Here is a 25,285-nt window from a genome sequence, read left to right as displayed (position 1 = left end):
GCCTGGCCGTCAATACCCACAACAGTTATGGAAGCAAGGGAAACACACCCTTGGAAAGAAGGGTAATGTGGAGTGTGTAGCTTCCGTATTAAGAAGAGGATGGACGGCCGGGCGCGGTGGCTCACGCTTGTAATCCCAGCACTTTGGGAGGCCAAGGCGGGCGGATCACGAGGTCAGGAGATCGAGACCATGGTGAAACCCCGTCTCTGCTAAAAATACAAAAAATTAGCTGGGCATGGTGGCGGGCGCCTGTAGTCCCAGCTACTCGGAGAGGCCGAGGCAGGAGAATGGCGTGAACCCAGGAGGCGGAGCTTGCAGTGACCCGAGATCGCTCCACTACACTCCAGCCTGGGCGACAGAGCGAGACTCCGTCTCAAAAAAAAAAAAAGAAAAAAAAAAGAAGAGGATGGACTTACCCTCCACTGTAAGAGTTACCCAAAGCATCTGTGATGGTCCTGTAGGGTTCCGAGGCGACTGGTCAGTGTCAGTCTTCAGCCGCTAAGCTGAGACGATCTGGGAAGGAGTCAGAGAGCCTTGGGCCAGAGTTCCAGGAGCTCTGGGAGTGGCTGCTGGGCGAGTTGGACAGTCCGATTTCCAGTGGGGTCCTGCACAGATGGGACACGGCTTAGGAGGAATCCTGGGCTGCGGGCATTCCTTGGCCCAGTGACCAGATTTCCGGCACTAGAAGCAAGATCCTGGGGAGGCAGTCCTGGAGGAATGCCTGGACCCTGAAGTTTAGGCATTTTGAAGTTCTTGTGTGCTGGAGATGTAGCTGGGGTTTCTCTCACAGCAGAGGCAAGTAATTGCAACTCTTCTGTATTATTGTACACCTTGAAGGAGAGGTCAAGTAAGTCCTGTTGGGGGGTTGAGGGCCAGAATCTAATTTTTGGAGCTTTTTCTAATGTCGGGAGCGGGTTGGGTAATAAAATGCATATTGAGAATAAGACAGCCTGCTGGCCCCTCTGGGTCTAGGGCGGTAAAGCGTCTAAGGGTTGTTGCCAAACGGGCCATGGACTGGGCTGGGTATTCATATTTGATGAAAAAGAGCCTGAACGCTAACCGATCTGGGAGAGGTTGGATAAAGAAAAAGGAGGATTAACCTTGGCTATGCCTTCAGCTCCAGCCACCTCTCTGAGAGGAAATTGTTGGGCAGGTGGGGGAGGGCTGGTCGTGGAACAAAACTGTAAGGCAGACTGGGTGTGAGGAGGGAGGTAATAGAAGGGTTATAGGGTGGGGGAGCAGAGGCTGAAGAAGAGTTGGGTCCTGGCTCGGCCTGGCAAGGAGCTGCCTGGGGAGGAGGGGAGAGGTCAGATGGGTCTGTAGAAAAGGAGGATTCCCAGGATTCAGAGCTCGGCGTGGAGACTGAAGGAACAGACAGGAGAGAAAGAAGAAAGCTTTGGGATGAATCTCATTGGGAACAGAGATTAGGAAGGGACCAATGTGTAAAAGAATGCCTGGACATCAGGCACCTCAGACCATTTGCCCATTTTATGACAAGAATTATCTAGATCTTGTAGGATGGAGAAATCAAAAGTGTTATTTTCTGGCTATTTGGAATCATTGTCGAGTTTGTATTGGGGCCAAGCAGTGTTGTAGAAGAAAATAAGACGTGGTTTTAGGTCAGGTGTGAGTTGAAGAGGTTTTAAGTTTTTGAGAACACAGGCTAAAGGAGAAGAAGGGAGAACGGAGAGCGGAAGGTTGCCCATAGTGAAGGAGGTAAGTTTAAAGAGAAAGGTAGAGACACCGAGAAGGGGGTGGGTGAGCAGCCAAAGCAGGCATCCCTGCAATTGACTTGCCACCAAAGGAATGTGGGTGAATGACTAAGGCAGGTGTCCCCGCAGTGATCAGACACCAGTGGAGTGTGGGTGAATAATCAGGCAGGCATCCCCGCAGTGATTAAACTCCAAGGGAAGACTATCTTCCCAGGTCTGTGATCGGCGCCGGAGTTTTGGGTCCACGGATAAAATGTGTCTCCTTGTCTCTACTAGAGAGGAAAAAGAATTGGAATTGGAGGGACAGGGAGATTGAAGGGTAGCAAGAGAGGAAGATTGAAGGGTAGCAAGAGAGGCAGGAGATGAGTGAAAAGACTGCTTACCCAATTTGAAATTGATGAGAGGTTCCTTGGGCTGGTTGGCCTGAGGACCTGAGGTCACGGAGTGAGGGCGAGGACAGGGGACTGGTCTCCCGAAGGAGTCCTCCTGTCCCGGGTTTTGGCACCAAATGTCACATGCGTCCGTGTGAAGAGACCACCAGCAGGCTTTGTGTGAGCAAGAAGGCTGTTTATTTCACCTGGGTGCAGGTGGGCTGAGTCTGAGAAAGGAGTCAGCAAAGGTTGGTGGGATTATCATTAGTTTTTATACGTTTGGGATAGGTGTACAAAGTACATTCTTAAGGGCGGGGGAGAATATTACAAAGCACCTTCTTAAGGGTGGGGGAGAACATATCCTATCAGTTAGGGTAGGGTAGGAACAAATCACAATGGTGGAATGTCATCAGTTAAGGCTGTTTTCAGTTCTTTTGTGGATCTTCAGTTGCTTCAGGCCATCTGGATGTATACATGCAGGTCACAGGGGATATGATGGCTTAGCTTGGGCTCAGAGGCCTGACAGATTATTCATGCCTCCCCTTTTTAGACCATATAGGGTAACTTCCTGACATTGCCATGGCATTTGTAAATTGTCAAGGCGCTGGAGGGAAGGTAGCAATGAGGACGAGGTGGGTCACTCTCATGGCCATCTTGGTTTGGTGGGTTTTAGCAGGCTTCTTTACATCAGCCTGTTTTATCAGCATGGTCTTTAGGACCTGTGCCTTGTGCTGACCCTCATATCTCATCCTGTGACTTAGAATGCCTAACTCTCTGGGAATGCAGCCCAGCAGGTCTTAGCCTTATTTTACCTAGCCCCTATTCAAGATGGAGTTACTGTGGTTCAAACGCCTCTGATGTTTCTCCCTCCCTTTTATAAAAGAACCCCTAATCGTAAGGGTTGCAGAGGGATGAAAATCCATCTTCTGTAACTTCTTCATGCTGAATAGGGTGATGATATTCCTGCCTAACTATGAGGGTCTCTTGTATTCAGGGTAGAGAGGAGCTCAGTCAGAAAGCAGCAGTATGGCAAGGCCATTCATGTCTCTTGAGTTCCAACAAAAGGTAATATCTGGAAGATTAATAAGTGTTCAATTTAAGAAAACATTCAGTAAGCTTATCGTGCGTTTCTACACAAAGAGTACAACAGCAATGTATTCCACAACCGTAAAGCAAAATAAGTGAAATTGTTCAAATAAACTAAATTAGAAGGCTTTTAATGAACTGGGCAACTGTTGGAACCAAGCTGATATGGGATTGCTAGCTGATTCCAATACATGCCCAGAATTAGAATAGTGATCCAGGTTTTTACATTACCTATATCTCTTGTTTCTTCTGAGCTGCAGCCAGAGATCACTAGTTGGTTAATAGAAATAAGTAGAGTCAGTCTAAATTGCAGGAAAAAACTTAAACACAACTGATGAGACTAGAACCTAATAACCATAGGGTTTTTTTTTCTTTCTTTCTTTCTTTTTTTTTTTTGAGACAGAGTCTTACTCTGTTGCCCAGGCTGGAGGGGAGTGGTGCAATCTCGGCTCATTGCAATCTCCACCTCCTGGGTTCAGGCGATTCTCCTGTCTCAGCCTCCCGAGTATCTGGGATTATAGGCACACGCCACCACGCCTGGCTAATTTTTGTATTTTTTTTTTTAATAGAGATGAGGTTTCACCATGTTGGTCAGGCTGGTCTCGAACTGCTGACCTCAAGTGATCCACCCGCCTCAGCCTCCCAAAGTGCTGGGATTCCAGGTGTGAGCCACCATGCCCAGCCTAACCATAGTTTTTGAAACATATATATTTTTTTCCTCTCTCCAGTCTTTCATTTTTACTAAAGACAAATCGGTAAGACCGATCTGCTTTATTATACTTGCTGTATAAAGTGCAGCAAGATCCTCAATTCTAATGTCACAGTCTCCAAAGTTATTAGAAACCTGCATTCAAGAGCACTTTTCAAAGTCCTATAGCTGATTAAAACCACCTTTGAAGGAGGATTAAAACAAGGCAACAGTTGTCTGTGGATGACAAAATGTTTTAAGGCAGCCACAGTCAAAAACACAATTGACAAATTTGGTTACCACAGTGGCATATAACAATTTTACATAACAATTGTAATTATTAGTAACATACACTTAAGTCATGACAGAATTACAGGAGTTTTCCATAATTTTGGAACATATACCAATAACATATTTTTGTTTATTTATTTATTTATTTTTGAGACAGAATCTTGCTTTGTTGCCCAGCCTGGAGTGCAGTGGCATGATGATCTCGGCTCACTGCAACCTCTGGCTCCAGGGTTCAAGCTATTCTCCTGCCTCAGCCTCTCGAATAGCTGGGACTACAGGTGTGCACTACCATGCCTAGCTAATTTTTGTATTTTTAGTAGAGATGGGGTTTCACCATGTTGGCTAGCCTGGTCTTGAACTCCTGACTTCAGGTGATCCGCCCGCCTCGGCCTCCCACGGTGCTGGGATTACAGGCTTGAGCCACCACGCCTGGCCTCAATAACATATTTATACAAATACAGTCCAAAGAAAGCCAAACACTATTTCATATTTGACAGTGCTTCCTTTATGATTTATATAACCAAATAAGCCAAATTTCAACTTTGCATTAGTATACTATTAATGTTAAACCTAATTCTTAATAAAACCTTATAGACAAATTTATCCAACTTTAATGCTTGACCATAAGGTAAGATTTTCATTAACCTTTTATAACCCTTTACAATTTTTTTTTTTTTGAGATGGAGTTTTGCTCTTGTTTCCCAGGCTGGAGTGCAATGGCACGATCTTGGCTCACCACAACTTCCACCTCCTGGGTTCAAGCTATTCTCCTGCCTCAGCCTCCCAAGTAGCTGGTATTACAGGCATGCGCCACCACGCCTGGCTAATTTTGTATTTTTAGTAGAGATGGGGTTTCTCCTTGTTGTTCAGGCTGGTCTCGAACTCCCGACCTCAGGTGATCCGCCCACCTTGGCCTCCCAAAGTGCTGGGATTACAGGCATGAGCCAACATGACTGGCCAATCCTTTACGATTTTTTTGTTAAACAGCAGATTAGTGCTCTAAGAAAAACTTACTGTACTTTTATTCTAGTATTTAATTTACAGAAAAACTGAATAATACCCTCTTAACTTTAGCCAGTATGTTCACCCACAGAATTTCGTTTACAAGATTAACAAACTTAAACTTTCAGTTTTATTCTATTTAACTTAAACAATCCTTTAACCCTTTAGGCCAAAAAAAAAATCCGCATTCCCATAATTTTTTTTTTTTTGAGATAGAGTCTTGCTCTGTCACCAGGCTGGAGCTCAGTGATGCGATCCTGGCTCACTGCAATCTTTGCCTCCTGAGTTCAAGTGATTCCCCTGCCTCAGCCTCCTAAGTAGATGGGACTACAGGCGCGCATCACCACGCCTGACTAATTTTTTGTATTTTAGTAGAGACAGGGTTTCACCATGTTGGCTAGGCTGGTCTCAAATTCCTGACCTCGTGATCTGTCCGCCTCGGCCTCCGAAAGTTCTGGGATTACAGGTGTGAGCCACCATGCCTGACTGACTTCTTATAATCTTTTATGAAAAATACATTTCACTTTCTTTACACACCTTGCATGTAAAACTGTTTTTATTTCCCAAAGATTACTTAAGTCATGTGAACTAAAAGGCATTACACTTTTTACTTTTCTGACAAAAAATATTTTATTTAAGCCTTTTTCTTTTTTTGGACAGAATCTCGCTCCGTCGAGTATAATGCCGTGATCTTGGCTCACTGCAACCTCTGCCTCCCAGGTTCAAGCAATTCTTCTGCTTCAGCCTCCCAAGTAGCTGGGATTACAGGCATGCACTACCATGCCCAGCTAATTTTTTTTTTTTTTTTTTTTTGAGACGGAGTCTCGCTTTCTCACCCAGGCTGGAGTGCAGTGGCGCAATCTCGGCTCACTGCAAGCTCCGCCTCCCAGGTTCATGCCATTCTCCTGCCTCAGCCTCTCTGAGTAGCTGGGACTACAGGCGCCTGCCATCACGCTTGGCTAAGTTTTTGTATTTTTAGTAGAGATGGGGTTTCACCGTTTTACCCAGGATAGTCTTGATCTCCTGACCTCATGATCCACCCACCTTGGACTCCCAAAGTGCTGGGATTACAGGCGTGAGCCACCGCACCTGGCCGCTCATTTTTTTTTTTTTGTAGTTTTAGTAGAGACAGGGTTTCACCATGTTGCCCAGCCTGGTCTTGAACTCCTGACCTCAGGTGATCCACCTGCCCCGGCCTCCCAAAGTGCTGGGATTACAGGCGTGAGCCGCCGTGCCCGGCCTTATTTAAGCTCTTACTATTATTATTATTATTATCATCATTATTTGAGACAGAATCTCATTCTGTCTTCCAGGCTGGAGTGCAGTGGCATAATCTCGGCTCACTGCAACCTCCGCCTTCCGGGTTCAAGGAATTCTCCTGCCTCGGCCTCCCAAGTAGCTGGGAATACAGACATGCACCACCACGTCCAGCTAATTTTTGTACTTTTTGGTAGAGACAGGGTTTCACCATGTTGGCCAGGCTGGTCTCAAACTCTTAACCTCAGGTGATCTACCTGTCTCGGCCTCCCAAAATCCTGGGATTCCAGGCATGAGCCACTGTGCCTGGGCTAAGCACTTATTATCTTAAAGCAATTAGTTAAAACTCTTTCATATATAAACATTACACACACAACACATATAAGTACACAGACAGAAAAAGATCCAGTAGTTGTAAGATTTTTCATTTGCCAGTAAAGAATGCAGTTTCCACAACCTAATAAGCAGGCATAGCTGGCAGGCAAAACAGATCTCCAGAAATTAAAGGTCCTATTTTTTTTTTTTTTTTTTTTCAGATGGAGTCTCACTCTGTACCCCAGGCTGGAGTGCAGTGGTGTGATCTTGGTTCACTGCAAGCTCCGCCTCCCAGGTTCATGCCATTCTCCTGCCTCAGCCTCCCAAGTAGCTGGGACTACAGGCGCCCGCCACCACGCCCGGCTAATTTTTTTTTTTTTTTTTTTTTTTTAGTAGAGACGGGGTTTCACCACGTTAGTCAGGGTGGTCTCGATCTCCTGACCTGGTGATCCACCCGCCTCGGCCTCCCAAAGGGCTGGGATTACAGGCAGGAGCCACCGCGCCTAGCCTAAAGGTCCCATTTTTTTTTTTTTTTTTTTGAGACAGAGTCTCGCTGCCGCCCAGGCTGGAGTGCAGTGGCGCGATCTCGGCTCACTGCAAGCTCCGCCTCCCGGGTTCACGCCATTCTCCTGCCTCAGCCTCCTGAGTAGCTGGGACTACAGGCACCCGCCACCTCGCCCGGCTAATTTTTTGTATTTTTAGTAGAGATGGGGTTTCGCTGTGTTAGCCAGGATGGTCTCGATCTCCTGACCTCCTGATCCGCCCGCCTCGGCCTCCCAAAGTTCTGGGATTACAGGCGTGAGCCACCGCGCCCGGCCAAGGTCCCATTTTTATGCCAGATCCTGGATCCCAAAAAGAGGGAACCAGCGCAGCTCCATGGGAGTCTTATAACTCAGCAGGAGTGGGGACATCTCCATACTTCCTAGGTGGCCAAGAGCATGCTTTTCTGATCCAAACGTGCATAGCCAAGTATCTCCCCGTAACTGCCATTAGTCATCCCCAAAAGTATATTTCCTACCTAGTTATTATACAACAAAGTTATCTCATAATGCGAAGTAATTTCTGATACCCCCCAAAGTAAAAAACATCAGATAACGCAATACAAAACAGAACAGAGCCTTAGATTTTGAGAGAAACACTTTCAGTTCCTGGTGTTCCCTGAGAAAAACAGGGTTTTCCCAAAACACAGTCTGTGGTGTCTCCTGTTTTTCCCAAGGAGTCCCAGGCTCTTAGAGGTTGAATATCTGCCTTTAATTAATTTGCCTTTTAACCATACCACCCTTAAAAAAAACTCACCCTTAAAAAAAATAAGTCCTTTTACATTTTTTTTTTTTTAAGACAGAATCTCACTCTGTCACCCAGGCTGGAGTGCAGCAGGGCGATCTCAGCTCACCACAACCTCCGTCTCCTAGATTCAAGTGATTTTCCTGCCTCAGCCTGTCAAGTAGCTGGGAGTATAGGCGCCTGCCACCATGCCCAGCTAATTTTTGTATTTTTTAGTACAGATGGGGAGTCTCACCATGTTGGCCAGTCTGGTCTCGAACTCCTGACCTCAAATGATCTGTCTGCCTTGGCCTCCCAAAGTGCTGAGATTACAGGCATGAACCACTATGCCCAGTCTAAATTTCTTTTTGAGACGGAGTCTTGCTCTTGTCACCCAGGCTGGAGTGCAGTGGCATGATCTCAGTGCACTGCAACCTCCACCTCCTGGGTTCAAGTAATTAGGCTGGTCTTGAACTCTTGACCTCAGGTTATCTGCCCGCCTCGGCCTCCCAAAGTGCTGGGAATACAGGCATGATCCACCACTCCTGGCCCAGTCTAGATTTCTCATTACCTGACTTTAACCATGCCAAATGGCCAATATTTCTGGCTTTTGAACTTTACCAAAGGTAACCTCCCAGGTGCTCAGAGAAAGGAAAATTCAAGAAGGGCACACAGATATCAAACCAGGAAGTTCTCAGTCCCTAAGCCAGGATTGCACCCAGGCCACTTTGTCAGTTGGCAGAGCCTTAGCTGCTGAGCTACAGCACTGGGCCGTTTCCATTGTTCTTCCTAGAAGGATCCTAGAGACAGCCAATTTGGAGCTTGTAAAGGGTTTTAACTGCTCAAGATAATTTTTAGAGCTAACTATGTCATGAACCCCAAAATTCCTGTTCCCTGGGTGGCGGAGACCAAGAGAAAGCACTGCCACGTGGTTACAAGGTAAAGCTCCCGAGGACATTTTTCAACACATAGTCTCTGGGCAAGATGGTTGCCCTGAGTAACTTTAGATAGGAAAGGGAAAAGGAGAGTGAAAAGCATTGCCTGCAGCAGGGTGGCAAAGGCGAAGAGTTCAGGGGGGCCAGAGAAAGACCCACCCATTCCAGCAGCACTGAAAAGTTGAGGCGGCTGCTTGTCGGTAACAGAGGGATCATTTTCAGCAGTTCCATCAGCTCTCAAGTTTCGCCTTTTAGTGAGGAAAAAGTTCCCCATGTCCCGTGACCCTGTACATGCCTAATTCTGTCACCCACAGCCATCAGCAAAGCATGCAAAGCAGATTAGTACAAAGATAATAGCAGTTAACATCCCATAGTGCCAAACCCATTCTTGACGGATAGTGACCTTATCGAATGGGACCTCTAACCCCCTAAATCTTAGGAAGGACTCTAACCTTCCTAAGTCGGACCTCAAACCCAAGGTCCATCAAGCATCCTTGCCTTTTATTGAGAGGAGCTTTTAACTCTCTCTTAGGAGAGACTCTAACTCCCCTAAGTTGGGGCTCTAACCAAATCCTTTACGTGGGTAAATGCACCCCACTTACCCAAAGTTGGCCAATTGGTGTCGTGTGCAGATAATTTTCCTTTGGGTCGGGGGGGTCTCTTCATTATCATCCCTTCATGGTTTGCCAGAAAGTTGTTGCCAGAAAGGGGTCCCGATGCAGACCCCAAGAAAGGGGTTCCTGGATCTCGAGCAAGAAAGAATTTGAGGTGAATCTGTAAAGTGAAGGCAAGTTTATTAAGAAAGTAAAGGAGTAGGCCAGGGGCAGTGGCTCACACCTGTAATCCCAGCACTTTGGGAGGCCAAGGCGGGCAGATCACCTGAGGTCAGGAGTTTGAGACCAGCTTGGTCAACATGGTGAAACCCTATCTCTACTAAAAATACAAAAATTAGCTGGGTGTCGTGGCATGCACCTGTAATCCCAGCTACTTGGGAGGCTGAGGTGGGAGAATCACCTGGACCCGGGAGATGGAGATTGCAGTGAGCTGAGATCACGCCACTGCACTCCAGCCTGGGCAACAGAGTGAGACTCCATCTCAAAAAAAAAAAAAAAAAAAAAAAAGTAAAGGAATAAAGAATGGCTACTCCATAGACAGAGCAGCCCCAAAGGCTGCTGGATGCCTTTTTTTATTTTTGAGACGGAGTCTTGCTCTGTCGCCCAGGCTGGAGTGCAGTGGCGCGATCTCGGCTCACTACAAGCTCTGCCTCCCAGGTTCACGCCATTCTCCTGCCTCAGCCTCCCAAGTAGCTGGGACTACAGGCGCCCACCAGCACGCCCGGCTAATTTTTTGTATTTTTAGTAGAGATGGGGTTTCACCGTGTTAGCCAGGATGGTTTTGATCTCCTGACCTCGTGATCCACCCTCCTCGGCCTCCCAAAGTGCTGGGATTACAAGCGTGAGCCACCGTGCCTGGCCGACCAGGATGGTTTCGATCTCCTGACCTCGTAATCCACCCGCCTCAGCCTCCCAAAGTGCTGGGATTACAGGCGTGAGCCACCGCGCCCGGCCCCATTTTTATTTTATTTCTTGATTGTATGCTAAACGAGAGGTAGATTATTCAAGCCTCCCCTTTTTAGACTATATAGGGTAAGTTCCTGACATTGCCATGGCATTTGTAAACTGTCATGGCGCTGGTGAGAGTGTAGCAATGAGGATGACCTAGGTCATTCTGCTGGCCATCATGGTTTGGTGGGGTTTAGCAGGCGTCTTTACTGCAGCCTGTTTTATCAGCAAGGTCTTTATGACCTGTGCCTTGTGCCGACCCTCGTATCTCACCCTGTGACTTAGAATGCCTAACTGTCTGGGAATGCAGCCCCAGCAGGTCTTAGCCTTATTTTACCTAGCTGTTATTCAAGATGGAGTTACTGTGGTTCCAATGCCTTTGATAAAATGATTTAAGTTATTGAGGGATTTTACCCACAGTAGTGACCTGTCCGGATTTGTGTTTTCTTTTCTTTTCTTCTTTTCTTTTTTTGAGACAGGGTCTCACTGTATTGCCCAGGGTGGAATGCAGTGATACAATCATGGATCACTGCAGCCTCGAGCTCCTTGGCTCAAGCTATCCTCCCCCTTCACCTCCTGAGTAGCTGGGACTACAGGTTTGCACTACCATGCCCAGTTAATTAAAAAAATATATTTTGGGAGGCTGAGGTGGGTCGATCACCTGAGGTCGGGAGTTTGAGACCAGCCTGACCAACATGGAGAAATCCCGTCTCTACTAAAAAATACAAAAATTAGCTGAGCGTGGTGGCACATGCCTGTAATCCCAGCTACTCAGGAGGCTGAGGCAGGAGAATAGTTTGAACCCAGGAGGTGGAGGTTGCAGTGAGCCGAGATTGTGCCATTGCACTCCAGCCTGGTTAATAAGAGCGAAACAACATCTCAAAAAAAAATTTTTTTTTTGTAGAAATAGGGTTTTACCATGTTGTCTTGGATTCCTGTACTCAAGCAATCCTCCTGCCTCAGCTTCTCAAAGCCTTGAGATTACAGGCATGAGCCACTGTGCGCACCCAGATTTGTGTTTTCTTCTAGGTGTTGGCAGAATGGGATTGGAGGAGGTGAAAATGGAGGTAGGAAAATCATTAAGTGGGCTCTCCAGAAACATTAAGGGCCTAAACTAAGGCATGACAGTAGGGATAGAGAAGACAATCAGATATAAAGATATTTAAGAGAGGCTGGGTGAGGTGGCTCATGCCTGTAATCCTAGCACTTTGGGAGGCCAAGGTGGGTAGATAACTTGTGGTCAGGAGTTTGAGAGCACCATGGCCAACATGGTGAAACCCCGTCTCTACTAAAAATACAAAAATTAGCTGGGCGTGGTGGTGCATGCCTGTGATCCCAGCTTTCTTGAGAGGCTGAGGCAGGAGAATCGCTTCAACTCAGGACACAGAGGATGCCGTGAGCTGAGATCACGCCACCGCACTCCAACCTGGGCAACAGAGTAGGACTCTGTCTCAAAAAAAAAAAAAAAATTTAAGAGAGGATTCATAAGACTTGGTGACTGAACATGGGGAAAAAAGGAAAAATATCTATTGTCACCTATTAGATTGGGTGACAAAAAGATTGGAGGTCTGAGGTTGGAAAAAGGGCAGAGTGGGACTAGGGAAGCAGGAGAGGAGAAAGGACAGGAAGCTGTGGCCAGAAGGGGAACTGCGGGGCTGTGTAATGGCAAATCTGGTCAAGAGCTGCTCTGACAGCCAGCTTCTGTGCCAGGTTCTGGAGAGGAGATTCTGAGAAGACCGCCCTGTGGCTGGAAATCCCCCATAGCATGCCTTAAAGTTTCCATATGTAGTGTAATGAGTGAAGATGTTCTAGTCCTTGCTGGACTGTCCTGAGAGACCCCCTGTGAGAACATCGACAAGATGCAGGGCCATTTTCCCATCAGTACGCTATGCACCCCTGGCCGTGAGCTGAATCCACAGAGACAAACTGTTGGTCCTTAGGAGATGAGCTTTCAGTCTGTTGGGAAGTACCTAAAGAAACATCCTGAGAGAGTCATTAGAAACCACTGACAGGCAGAAGCACAGCACTTCCTCATAACTCCTTAGTTTGAAAAGTGCAGGTGCCTTTCCATATGGTAAAGGCCCCTGAAATATTGATATTTAAAATCCCCACTTTATAGATGAAGAAACTGAGACCCAAAGAGCAGAAGTGACTTCTCATGTCACACAGGAAGACAGTGGTAGAGCTGGACGTCAGCTGACATTTCCTGATACTTTGCTGTACTTAATACATTGAGTGCCTGCTGTGCACTGGGCAGGGAAGCAGAAGAAAGAAGACCAAGTCCCTGCCTCGCAGAGCTCATGATTTAGCGGAAACGGCATCCAATAATAATGAATAAATATAAGATTTAATATCAGGTCAGGCCTGGTGGCTCAGGCCAAGGCGGGCGGATCATGAAGTCAGGAGTTCGAGACCAGCCTGACCAACATTGTGAAATCCCGTCTCTACTAAAAATACAAAAATTAGCTGTGTGTGGTGGTGCGCACCTGTAATCCCAACTACTCAGGAGGCTGAGGCAGGAGAATCGCTTGAACCTGGGAGGCAGAGGTTGCAGTGAGTTGAGATCGCGCCATTGCACTCCATCCTGGATGACGAGAGACTCTGTCTCAAAAAAAACGAAAACAAAAATTAGTTGGGTGTGGTGGCATCTGCCTGTAGTCCCAGCTACGTGGGAGGCTGAGGCACGAGAATTGCTTGAACCCAGGTGGCAGAGGTTGCAGTGAGCTGAGATTGCCCCACTGCACTCTAGCCTGGGTGACAGGGTGAGTGAGACTCTGTCAAAAAAAAAAAAATTCAAGGTAAACATGGAGATCTGTGGGAATGTGTCTGGAATTGGTGGGTTCTTGGTCTCACTGACCAAGAATGAAGCCACGGACCTTCGCGGTGAGTGTTACAGCTCTTAAGGTGGCGCGTCTGGAGTTGTTCGTTCCTCCCGATGGGCTCGTGGTCTCGCTGGCTTCAGGAGTGAAGCTGCAGAGCTTCGCGGTGAGTGTTACAGCTCATAAAAGCAGTGTGGACCCAAAGAGTGAGCAGTAGCAAGATTTATTGCAAAGAGCGAAAGAACAAAGCTTCCACAGTGTGGAAGGGGACCCGAGTGGGTTGCCACTGCTGGCTCGGGCAGCCTGCTTTATTCTCTTATCGGCCCCACCCACATCCTGCTGATTGGTAGAGCCTAGTGGTCTGTTTTGACAGGGCACTGGTTGGTGCGTTTACAATCCCTGAGCTAGACATAAAGGTTTTCCACGTCCCCGTCAGATCAGTTAGATACAGGGTATTGACACAAAGGTTCTCCAAGGCCCCACCAGAGCAGCTAGATACAGACTGTCGATTGGTGCACTCACAAACCTCGAGATAGACACAGGGTGCTGATTGGTGTGTTTACAATCCCTGAGCTAGGCATAAAGGTTCTCCACATCCCCATCAGATCAGTTAGATACAGAGTATCGACATAAAGGTTCTCCAAGGCCCCACCAGAGCAGCTAGATACAGAGTGTCAATTGGTTCATTCACAAACCTGGAGCTAGACACAGGGTGCTGATTGGTGTGTTTACAAACCTTGAGCTAGATACAGAGTGCCGATTGTTGTATTTACAATCCCTGAGCTAGACATAAAGGTTTTTTCCAAGGCCCCACCAGAGTAGCTAGATACAGAGTGTCCATTGGTGCATTCACAGACCCTGAGCTAGACACAGGGTGCTGATTGTCGTATTTACAATCCCTGAGCTAGACGTAAAGGTTCTCCACATCTCCACCAGACTCAGGAGCCCAGCTGGTTTCACCCAGTGGATCCTGCACTGGGGCTGCAGGTGGAGCTGTCTGCCAGTCCCATGCCGTGCACTGGCACTCCTCAGCTCTTGGATGGTGGATGTGTCTGGGCGCCCTGGAGCAGGGGATGGCGCTTGTTGGGGAGGCTCGGGCTGCACAGGAGCCCATGGAGGCGGGGGAAGGCTCAGGCATGGCGGGCTGCAGTCCCGAGGCCTGCCCCGCAGTAAAGCAGCTAAGGCCTGGTGAGAAATCGAGCGCAGCGCCAGTGGGCTGACACTGCTGGGGGACCCAGTACACCCTCCGCAGCCGCTGGCCAGGGTGCTGAGTCCCTCATTGCCCCGGCCGGCAGGGCCAGCCGGCTGCTCCGAGTGTGGGGCCCACCAAACCCACGCCCACCCGGAACTCCAGCTGGCCCGCAAGCGCTGCATGCAGCCCGGGTTCCCACTTGCGCCTCTCCTTTCACACCTCCCTGCAAGCTGAGGGAGTGGGCCCTGGCCTTGGCCAGCCCAGAAAGGGGCTCCCACAGTGCAGCGGTGGGCTGAAGGGCTCCTCAAGTGCCGCCAAAGTGGGAGCCCAGGCAGAGGAGGCGCTGAGAGCGAGCGAGGGCTGTGAGGACTGCCAGCACGCTGTCACCTCTCAGGAACACCAGACAAACTTCCAGTTGAAAGTAGTTCGGCCAGACGCGGTGGCTCACGCCTGTAATCCCAGCACTTTGGGAGGCTGAGGCAGGTGGATCACGAAGTCAGGAGTTCAAGACCAGCCTTACCAACATTGTGAAACCCTGTCTCTACTAAAAATAGAAAAATTAGCTGTGTGGTGGCGTGCGCCTGTAATCCCAGCTACTCAGGAGGCTGAGGCAGGAGAATCGCTTGAACCTGGGAGGCAGAGGTTGCAGTGAGTTGAGATCGCACCATTGCACTCCATCCTGGGTGACAAGAGAGAGACTGTCTCAAAAAAAAAACAAAAAAACAAGAAAAAACAAAAATTAGCTGGGTGTGGTGGCATCTGCCTGTAGTCCCAGCTGTGCAGGAGGCTGAGACACGAGAATTGCTTGAACCCAGGAGGCAGAGGTGGCAGTGAGCTGAAATTTCCCCACTGCAATCTAGCCTGGGTGACAGAGTGAGTGAGACTGCCTCAAAAAAAAAAAAAAAAATTCAAGGTAAACATGGAGATCTGTGGGAACACCAGACAAACTTCCAGTTGAAAGTAGTTCGGCCGGACGCGGTGGCTCACGCCTGTAATCGCAGCACTCTGGGAGGCTGAGGTGGGCGGATCTTGAACTCAGAAGATCGAGACCATCCTGGCTAACATGGTGAAACCCCGTCTCCACTAAAAATACAAAAAAATTAGCTGGGCATGGCGGCGGGCGCCTGTAGTCCCAGCTACTCAGGAGGCTGAGGCAGGAAAATGGCGTGAACCCGGGAGGCAGAGCTTGCAGTGAGCCGAGATTGTGCCACTGCACTTCAGCCTGGGCGACGGAGCAAGACTCCATCTCAAAAAAAAAAAAAAGATGAAATGGAAATCTTTTTATGTGTATTATTTTTTCAAATTGCTACTAACTTGTTAGGACTTAAATGCTTATTTGGCCCTAACTACTTAAATGCAACTGTTAGGGATTCCTTTTGGCCTAGAGGTATCTCGAGAAAATTATTATTATTATTTTGAGGCAGAGTTTCGCTCTTGTTGCCCAGGCTGGAGTGCAATGGTGCAATCTCGGCTCACCGCAACCTCTGCCTTCCAGGTTCAAGCGATTCTCTTGCCTCAGCTTCCCGAGTAGCTGGGATTACAGGCATGTGCTACCACGGCTGGCTATTTTGTATTTTTAGTAGAGATGGGGTTTCTCCATGTTGGTCAGGCTGGTCTCGAACTCCCGACCTCCAGTGATTTGCCCGCCTCGGCCTCCCAAAATGGTGTTGGGATTACAGGTGTGAGCCACTGCATCCGGCCTCAGAATTGTTAATCAGGACCCCCATGGAAACACCATTATCAGCTAGAGTACAATGCTTCTGTACAGTTCCACTTGCCTTTAGTTTTTTTTTTTTTTTTTTTTTTGACAGAGTTTCGCTCTTGTTGCCCAGGCTGGAGTGCAATGGCACGATCTCAGCTCACTGCAACCTCCGCCTCCTGGGTTCAAGCAATTCTCTTGCCTCAGCCTCCCGAGTAGCTGGGATTACAGGCATGCGCCACCACACCTGGCTAATTTTGTATTTTTAGTAGAGATGAGGTTTCTCCATGTTGGTCAGGCTAGTCTCGACCTCCCGACCTCAGGTGATCCGCCTGCCTCGGCCTTCCAGAGTGCTGGGATTACAGGCATGAGCCACTACTTCTGGCGCCTTAATAGATTCCACTCATTTCTAAAGTTACTTAGGTAAACACTTTTTCCCCTACTCCCTTCAATGAGGTGGTTTCATACGTTTGTGATATAGGTTAGATACTTTTGTCATTTTCTGCGTTTTACTCTGGAATCTCCTGACATCCTAAATAATGTTTTAAAATTTTGCATACATTAAGGTTGATTCTTTTTTTTTTTTTTTTTTTTTTTGAGATGGAGTCTCGCTCTTTCACCCAGGCCGGAGTGCAGTGGCGCTATCTCGGCTCACTGCAAGCTCCGCCTCCCAGGTTCACGCCATTCTCCTGCCTCAGCCTCCCGAGTAGCTGGGACTACAGGCGCCCGCCACCACATCCGGCTAATTTTTTGTATTTTTAGTAGAGGGGGTTTCACCGTGTTAGCCAGGATGGTCTCGATCTCCTGACTTCATGATCCGCCCGCCTTGGCCTCCCAAAGTGCTGGGATTACAGGCGCCTGCCACCGTGCCCAGCTAATTTTTTGTATTTTTCGTAGAGACGGGGTTTCACCGTGTTAGTCAGGATGGTCTCGATCTCCTGACCTGGTGATCCGCCCACCTCAGCCTCCCAAAGTGCTGGGATTACAGGCGTGAGCCACCGTGCCCAGCCAAGTTTCATTCTTTGTGTTGTAAAAATCTGTGGGTTTTGAAAGCCATAGATAGTACCATGTATCCACCATTATAGTTTCTTTGAGTATAGTTTTGCTGTCCTAAAAAGTCCCCTGTTCTTCATTTATTTGACCCCACCCTCACCCCCAAAACCCCTGGCAACCATTGATCTGTTTACCGTCTCTATAGTTTTGTCTTATCCAGAATGTTGTATAATTGGAATCATGTAATATATAGCCTTTTCAGATGGACTTCCTTCACTTAGCAATATGCATTTAAGATTCATTCATGTATTTTCATGGCTTGATAACTAATTTTTTAAATTGCTTAATATTTTATTATATGGATGTATCACAGTTTATTCATCTGTTGAAATATATCTTGGTTGCTTCCAGTTTTTGGTGATTTTAAATAACACTGCTATAAACATTTCTGTGCAGGTTTTTATGTGTACAAAAATTATTTTTCTTGCCATATTTTTTAGAGGTGGGATCTCCCTCTGTCACCCAGGCTGGAGTGCAGTGACAAGATCATACCTCACTGCAGCCTTGAACTCCTGGGCTCAAGTAACCATCCCTCCTCAGCCTCCCAAGTAGCTAGGACTGTGGGCATGTGCCACTACTTTTATTTTATTTTATTTTTATTTTTATTTAATTTAATTTTATTATTTCTTAAGAGATAAGGGTCTCTATTGTCCAAGCTGATCTCAAACTCCTGGGCTCAAGCAGTCCTCCTGCCTCAGCCTCCCGAATAGCTGGGACTATAGGCACAAGCCATGGTGCGCCCAGCGTATTTTCAGATCAGTAAATATCTAGGAGTGTCATGGGTAGAACATACGGTAAGACTGTTAAACTTTTTAAGAAACTGCCAAACTGTCTTCCAAAGTGGCTGTATGATTTTCCATGCCTACTATCAATGGATGAGAGTCACTGCTCCTATGCATCCTTGTCAGCAATTGGAATTGTCAGCTGGTTTTCTTTTTTTAAAATTTCAGTCATTCTAATAGATGTCCCAATACACCATTACTAACTCAAATGCCTTAGCTCTCTAAGCTTTATTATAGCTCAGTGAGAGTAAAGAAAGAGAAGTAGAATCCAGCTAGGGATTTCATTTCCAGAAATAATTATTAAGTAACTATGGGTTAGTAGAACTCTAGAAATAACCCATTCTAGTTCTCCTTTCTTATTTTTGTTATATTTTGGAGACAATGGGAAGATTACCTCACACATTCCAAAAGAATGCTACAGACTTGAACTTGGATGTTAGATATTTAAACATATAAGGCACACAGGGGCCGGGTATAGTGGCTCATGCCCGTAATCCCAGCACTGGGAGACCGAGGTGGGTGGATCACCTGAGGTCAGGAGTTTGAGACCAGCCTGGCCAACATGGCAAAACCCGTCTCTACCAAAAATACAAAAATTACCTGAGTGTGGTGCTGCGTGTCTGTAATCCCAGCTACTTGGGAGGCTGAGGCAGGAGAATAGCTTGAACCTGGAAGGCAGATGTTGCAATGAGCCAAGCTTGCGCCACTGCACTCCAGCCTGGGCAACGGAGTGAGACCCTGTATCAAAAAAAAAAAAAAAAAAGAAAAAGAAAAACATATAGGCACATAGGGATTCAGGTTCATTGCGCATTTAATATTGAATTGTGTGACTTCACCGCCTATAATGTGCTGGGTGGTATGCTGAATGATGGGGATACAGTGATGCATAAATCAGACAAAGTCTAGTCCTCAGTAAGCTTACAGTCTAACTGGGAAGAAGAAACACCTACAGTGCACAGCAATCAAGGCTGTGATGGGGAGTACAGGGAGCTATGGAAACACCAGTGTCAGGGCATCTGACCAGCCTAGGAGAGGTTAGAGAAGTCTTCTTGGAGGAAATGACCTCTAAGATATGGCCTATAGCAGGAGTTGGTGAAGTGCAGCCTATAGGCCAAATCCAGCCTGCCATCTACTTTGGTACAGCTCATGAGCTAAGAATGATTTTTTGCATTTTTAAATGTTTGAAAAGATTCAAGAGAATAATGCTTTGTGATATGTGAAAATTGTATGATAATCAAATTTCAGCATCTATAAATACCATTTTGTTAGAATGCAGCCACACTCACAGCTGCTTTTGCACTATAGCAGCAGAGTTGAACAGTTGGAAGAGACTGTATGACCTGCAAAGCCTAGGATATTTACTCTGTGGCCCTTTACAGAAAACGTTTACCGACCCCTGGCACAGGATGGGTAGGAGTTAGCCTTATAAAGCAGAGTGAAGAAGAGGGAAGTTGCTTTCTGACGGGATCTTTGTATAGCTGCAGTAACCTTAATATGCTTAGAGCATGGCATCAAGGAGGTAGAGGCTGAAGGACTGTGGTGAGTTACTGGGGCTAGAGCAGTGGGTAGGATCCAGACTGGGAAGAGCCTTGGTAATTGTGTGTAGGGATTTGGGTTTATCCAGTATGAAGCCTTTAAAAGATTTAAAGTGATGTGATCCGATTTACTTTTTTAAAAAATCGTCTGGCCACAGTGTAGAAATTGGGTTGGAGAGGGTGGGGTGAGAAAAGAGGCAGGGAAACTAGTTGAGGCTTTTATAGTCATTCAGGGGAGATGTTGGTAACCTCGACTAGCACAGTGACACTGGGGATAGGAATATATTGGTTTGAGAGGCATTTAGGAAGCAAAATTGAAAGGCTTTTTTGTCTTAGTTTAGCCTTAGTCTATAGGCTGTTATAACAAAATACCATAGACTGAGTGGTTTATAAGCAACAGAGATTTGGCTGGGTGTGATGGCTCACACCTGTAATCCCAGTACTTTGAGAGGCTAAGGTGGGAGGATCATTTGAGCCCAAGAGTTCGAGACCAGCCTGGGAAACATGGCAAAACTCCATCTCTACAAAAAAATACAAAAAGTTAGCTGGGCATGGTGGCTTGTGCCTGTTAATCCCAGCTACCAGCGAGGCTGAGGTGGGAGGATCACACGAGCCCTGGAGGTCAAGGCTACAGTGAACCATGATCAGGCTGCTGTATCCAGCCTGGAGACCCTGTCTCACAAAAAAAAAAAAAAAAAAAGAAAAATAAATAATAAAAAAACATACAGGAAAAACACCACAAAACAAAAGCAGAGATCAGAGATTTATTTTTCACAGTTTTGGAGGCTGAGAAGTCCAAGATCAAGGTGCTGGCAGATTCAATGTCTGGTGAGGGCCTGCTTTCTGGCTTAGTGGCAGCTGTCTTTTCACTGTGTTCTCACGTAGCAGAAGGGGAACTCTAGTCTCCTCCACCCTTATAAGGGCACTAATCCCAATCATGAGGGCTCCACCCTTGTGATCTAAACACCTCACACCTCCTAAAGGCCCCATCTCCTAGTACGTTATCTTGGGGGTTAGGATTTCAACATATGACTTTGGGCAGGGGTATAAATATTCAGTCTGTAGCATTTGGTGATTGATTGGAGGCATTAAAGTGTAATTATTTTCATGTTCAAATGATTATGCTTTCTTTTTTCAAAAGTTTGTTTTTTTTCTGGTTCATGTGAATGCGTGGTTGAGAAATCCATGTTTAGTAATAGTCTTTAGAGCAAAATTCTTCAGTGGTGTTTCATTCCTCCAGAGCTCCTTCCCATAACTTGGGTTTTAAAATCACATATCTCTGTGACCTCTTCATGTTGTTCCCTGTTGACAAGAGATCTGGCTTTTAAAGAGCAGAGAAGCTATTGGCAGATTAATTTTCCTTTCCAGGTTTATCTTGGTTTAACGACTTTCCCAAAATATTTCTGGGTTGGGCCCTTGGGCTCTTTGGTTTTCAAGGCAATTTGTCAACAATGACAAGCACTTCTCATTTCTTAGAGCTCTTAGACTATTTCCAGTTTTAATCTCTGACCCTTGCCTTTGTCCTCTTTAGAGTGGAAGTCACTATGTTATGTTTTATAATATGTTGTATTGCTTTTAAAGTGCCTACTCACATATCAACTCAGTTGACCCTACGGTAAACCTGTGAAGAAGGCAGGACAGGTCAAATTACTGAGATTGAGAGAGGTTAGATGGCTTCCCAAAGTCAGGAGGTAATAAATAATAAAGCAGGTGATAAAACTTAGGTTTTCAGATTTAATGGTTTTATTCTTTCCTTAACGTACCCTGTATCCAAGAAAAGGGAGTTAGACTAGCTGGAATAGTTACATTTTCAGCAGTAAAGATACCCAGATGAGATACTTTTTTCTCCTTCTGTGTATGGTCTGTGGGACTTCACCCAGACATCAGCATAGGCCTTTTCAAGCAATATGTGGACTACCAATAATTCCTAGACTACAATTTCCGAAGCTGTCGTCTGTATATTAAAGCATATGTATGTTTCATTTATTTATTTATTTATTTATTTATTTGTTTGTTTGTTTGTTTGTTTTTGAGATGGAGTTTTGCTCTTGTTGCCCAGGCTGGAGCGCAATGGCACGATCTTGGCTCACTGCAACCTCTGCCTCCCGGGTTCAAGTGATTCTCCTGCCTCACCCTCCTGAGTAATTGGGATTACAGGCACGCACCACCACGCCTGGCTAATTTTGTATTTTTAGTAGAGACAGGGTTTCTCCATGTTGGTCAAGCTGGTCTCGAACTCCTGACCTCAGGTGATCCACCTACCTTTGCCTCTCAAAGTGCTGGGATTACAGGCATGAGCCACCACGTTCAGCCTTTGTATGTATATTTTAATTTCTTCCCCTTCCCTTTAGGTGGTTCTAACTTTGATGGTTTGAGACCAAATCGGAAAGGAGTGCCTGTGGACCAAAGCTCCAGGGATCAAGATAAACCAGAAAGCTTGCAACCAAGGTAATGCAACTCTCCCTTCATTTGTCCTTTGTAGGACTGAGGTTCTCCTCATAGTACTGAGAGCATTTTGGGTATAATGTAAGTTGTCCCAGGGTAGCTGGCCTAAGAAATGTTCTTTCTTTCTTTTTTTTTTTTTTTGGAGACGGAGTTTCGCTCTTATTGCCCAGGCTGGAGTTCAGTGGCATGATCTTGGCTCACCGCAACCTCCACCTCCTGGGTTCAAGTGAGTCTCCTGCCTCAGCCTTCTTGAGTAGCTGGGATTACAGGCATGTGCCACCACACCCAGCTAATTTTGTATTTTTAGTAGAGATGGGGTTTCTCCATGTTGGTCAGGCTGGTCTCAAACTCGTGACCTCATCTCATCCTCCCATCTTTGCTTCCCAAAGTGCTGGGATTACAGGCGTGAGCCACCGTGCCTGGCCGGAAATGTTCTTAGTAATACCTGACATTTATTTGCACTTACTGCCAGGCACCCTGCTCTTATTTGGACTATCTTATTTTAGCCTAAGAGGTAAGTACTTTTTTCTGTTTTACAATTAAGGAAACTCAGGTAATGAGAAGTTATATAACTCACCCACGGTCCCAGAATTAGCAAGTGGCCAATCTAGGATTTGAAACTGGCAGTCTAGCCTTTCCTTGAAAATGCAGATTAGAAACGTTTGATTTCACTCTTTCATTCTTTTAGGTGTTTCCTGACTCTGAAGTGACTTTTTTTCCTGTTTTATTTACTCTTTCCTGACTCACCCCAGAGGTGTGTTATTATATAAATATCTGAAGTCTGTACTCCAGTGCCCCCTACTGAATATCTCCAGAATCTGTCTGGTCAAGATAAAACACTTGTATCAGTATTTTAGTTACAACTATAAATACAATACAGTGCAAATAATAATAAAATATAAATTCTCATTGCCTTTCTTTTTATTTTGGATTATTCCTGTGGAATAGATGTACAGAATAGAATGATCAAGTCAAAGGATCTAGAGGGTTTTACAGTTTTTTTTTTTTTTTTTTGAGACGAAGTCTCGCTCTTTCACCCAGGCTGGAGTGCAGTGGCGCAATCTCGGCTCACTGCAGGCTCCGCCCCCCGGGGTTCACGCCATTCTCCTGCCTCAGCCTCCCGCGTAGCTGGGACTACAGGCGCCTGCCACCGCGCCCGGCTAATTTTTTGTATCTTTAGTAGAGATGGTGTTTCACTGTGTTAGCCAGGATGGTCTCGATCTCCTGACCTTGTGATCCGCCCACCTCGGCCTCCCAAAGTGCTGGGATTACAGGCGTGAGCCACCGTGCCCGGCCAACAGTTTTTTTTTTTGTTTTGAGACAGAGTCTCACATTGTCACCCAGTCACTGCAGCCTCCGCCTCCCAGGTTCAAGTGGTTCTTGTGTCTCAGCCTCCCGAGGAGCTGGGATTATAGGCATGCGCTACCACACCCAGCTCATTTTTGTATTTTTGGTAGAGATGGGATTTTGCCATGTTGGCCAGGCTGGTCTCGAACTCCTGGCCTCAAGTGATCTGCCTCCCTTGGCCTTCCAAAGTGCTGGGATTACAGGCATGAGTCACCACGCCCGGCTTGTCAATTACATGTTCGAATCCCATACTCTGTCACCATTCATGTGGGTGAGGCATTAATGACACTGGGTTTCATTTTTCTCATTTAGAACTGAGGGAATTAGATTATCTTTAAGATGCCCCTCTGATCTGAGATTCTGTGACTCCATTATTAGGAAAATCTCCAGACCAATATATTATACAATCAACAAAATATAAATTTACTTAATTCCACGTAGAAATAGTGTTGTTTTAGTGAATAAATTTTGCTTTGGCCTCCTTTAGTCTTCTGTGACTTAGATGCTTGTATAGGGGAACTTTTAGCTTTGTATTCATTCATTTTGCCATGGGGACTCATCCACATATGAAAAAAATATTTTTGTTTTTCCAGACAGAATAAATCCAGGTCTGAAATTACTGACATGGTTCGCTCCTCCACTATCACAGTGTCAGACAAGGCTCATATTTTATCCATGCAGAAGTTTGGACTGCGAGATACAATTGTGAAATCACATCTACTACAGAAAGAAGAGGATTATACCTATATCCAGAACTTCAGGTAGCTAACTGGGTTCTAGGATGTTTTCGGAGCGGAATGATCATTTGGCTCTCTGGAATTTGAGCACTTCCCCCTATACCTGGATTTGGAGACATACTCTTCTATGGAATCTCCCCTCATTTTCGGAACGAGTGATTCCACGCATTCTTTATTAACAGGCATTTATTCTGTGCCCTTTCTAGGCGGGCATGGTGATAGGTGTGGTATAGTGGGAGTGACACGACTTGCAGATAGTTACAGAAATATTTGCAGAGACAAATGGGTACAGAACAAGGAGCGCCATCCTGATTCTTTTATTTATTTATTTTTTATGTTTTATCTTTTTGAGACAAGGTCTCGCTTTGTTGCCCAGGCTGGAGTGCAGTGGCGCAATCACAGCTCACTGTAGCCTCAGCCTCCTGGGCCCAAGTAATCCTCCCACCTCAGCTGCTGAAGTAGCTGGTAATACACATGCGCACCACCAGGCCTAGCTAATTTTTTAATTTTTGTAGAGACAGGGTCACACTATGTTGCCCACGTGGGTCTCAAGCTCCTGGGCTTGGGCAATCCTTCTGCCTTGGCCTCCCAAATTGTTGAGATTATAAGTGTGAACCACCACACCTGGCCTCCTGATTCTTATGTATCCCTCCAAGGTTGTATACTCCCTTGGTCATTCTGGGCCTTTGAAGAAAGTCATTTAAAATGAAATTAGTAAAATGAAGTTAGCTGGTGTTTGGTAATCTTTTTAGGCAAGATTACTAAAAGCTAAATTAATAAAGATTGTGGGATTCTGCTAGATCTTTCAAAATCATTGCATTGGGACTATAAGATAAAATAACATTGTTTCTAGGGTTATAAACTGTGAATTATGGTGAAGAAATAGCCTTTTGAATACTGGTGTTGCTTTCTTGCCAAAAGTAATTACCAAAGCACTTTTCATTTTTTCATTTCAGTAGTATATACAAGGGAAATAATTATGCAGATAATGCCTGGGTAATGGCTGTTTAAAGGAATAGGAATGTTCAGAGTAGGCCTATACTGTTTGAAGTTGTTATCACAAAAGCAACAGATACCATGACAGACTGCAAGTCACCCCTTGGTGCTGCAGTCCTGGTCTAGGTTAGAAATGATATTTCTTATGTCTCAAAATGCCAGTCCACAGAGACGGAAACCAGCATAAATCAGCAAAAA

General features: G+C 46.1%; 1 protein-coding gene across 5 annotated transcripts in view; it reads left to right on the top strand.

Annotated features, from left to right (window-relative positions):
* INPP5B (inositol polyphosphate-5-phosphatase B) overlaps positions 1-25,285 on the top strand; it is a 91,663-nt gene that overhangs the window by 38,347 nt on the left and 28,031 nt on the right. For 4 of the 5 annotated variants that reach the window (XM_030823472.1, XM_030823474.1, XM_030823476.1 and 1 more), the window contains 2 exons: positions 21,914-22,010; positions 23,948-24,115. In XM_030823472.1, coding sequence (XP_030679332.1) covers positions 21,914-22,010; positions 23,948-24,115 — 265 coding nt within the window. Of the gene's footprint in view, positions 1-21,913; positions 22,011-22,721; positions 22,762-23,947; positions 24,116-25,285 lie in introns of those variants that run through there. The other variant, XM_030823475.1, reaches the window with a different exon arrangement.

Source organism: Nomascus leucogenys, chromosome 12 (genome assembly GCF_006542625.1).
Source record: "Nomascus leucogenys isolate Asia chromosome 12, Asia_NLE_v1, whole genome shotgun sequence".
Taxonomy (NCBI): Eukaryota; Metazoa; Chordata; class Mammalia; order Primates; family Hylobatidae; genus Nomascus; species Nomascus leucogenys.
Note: the sequence above shows the minus strand (reverse complement) of the source record. Positions and strands in the feature narration are given on the sequence as shown.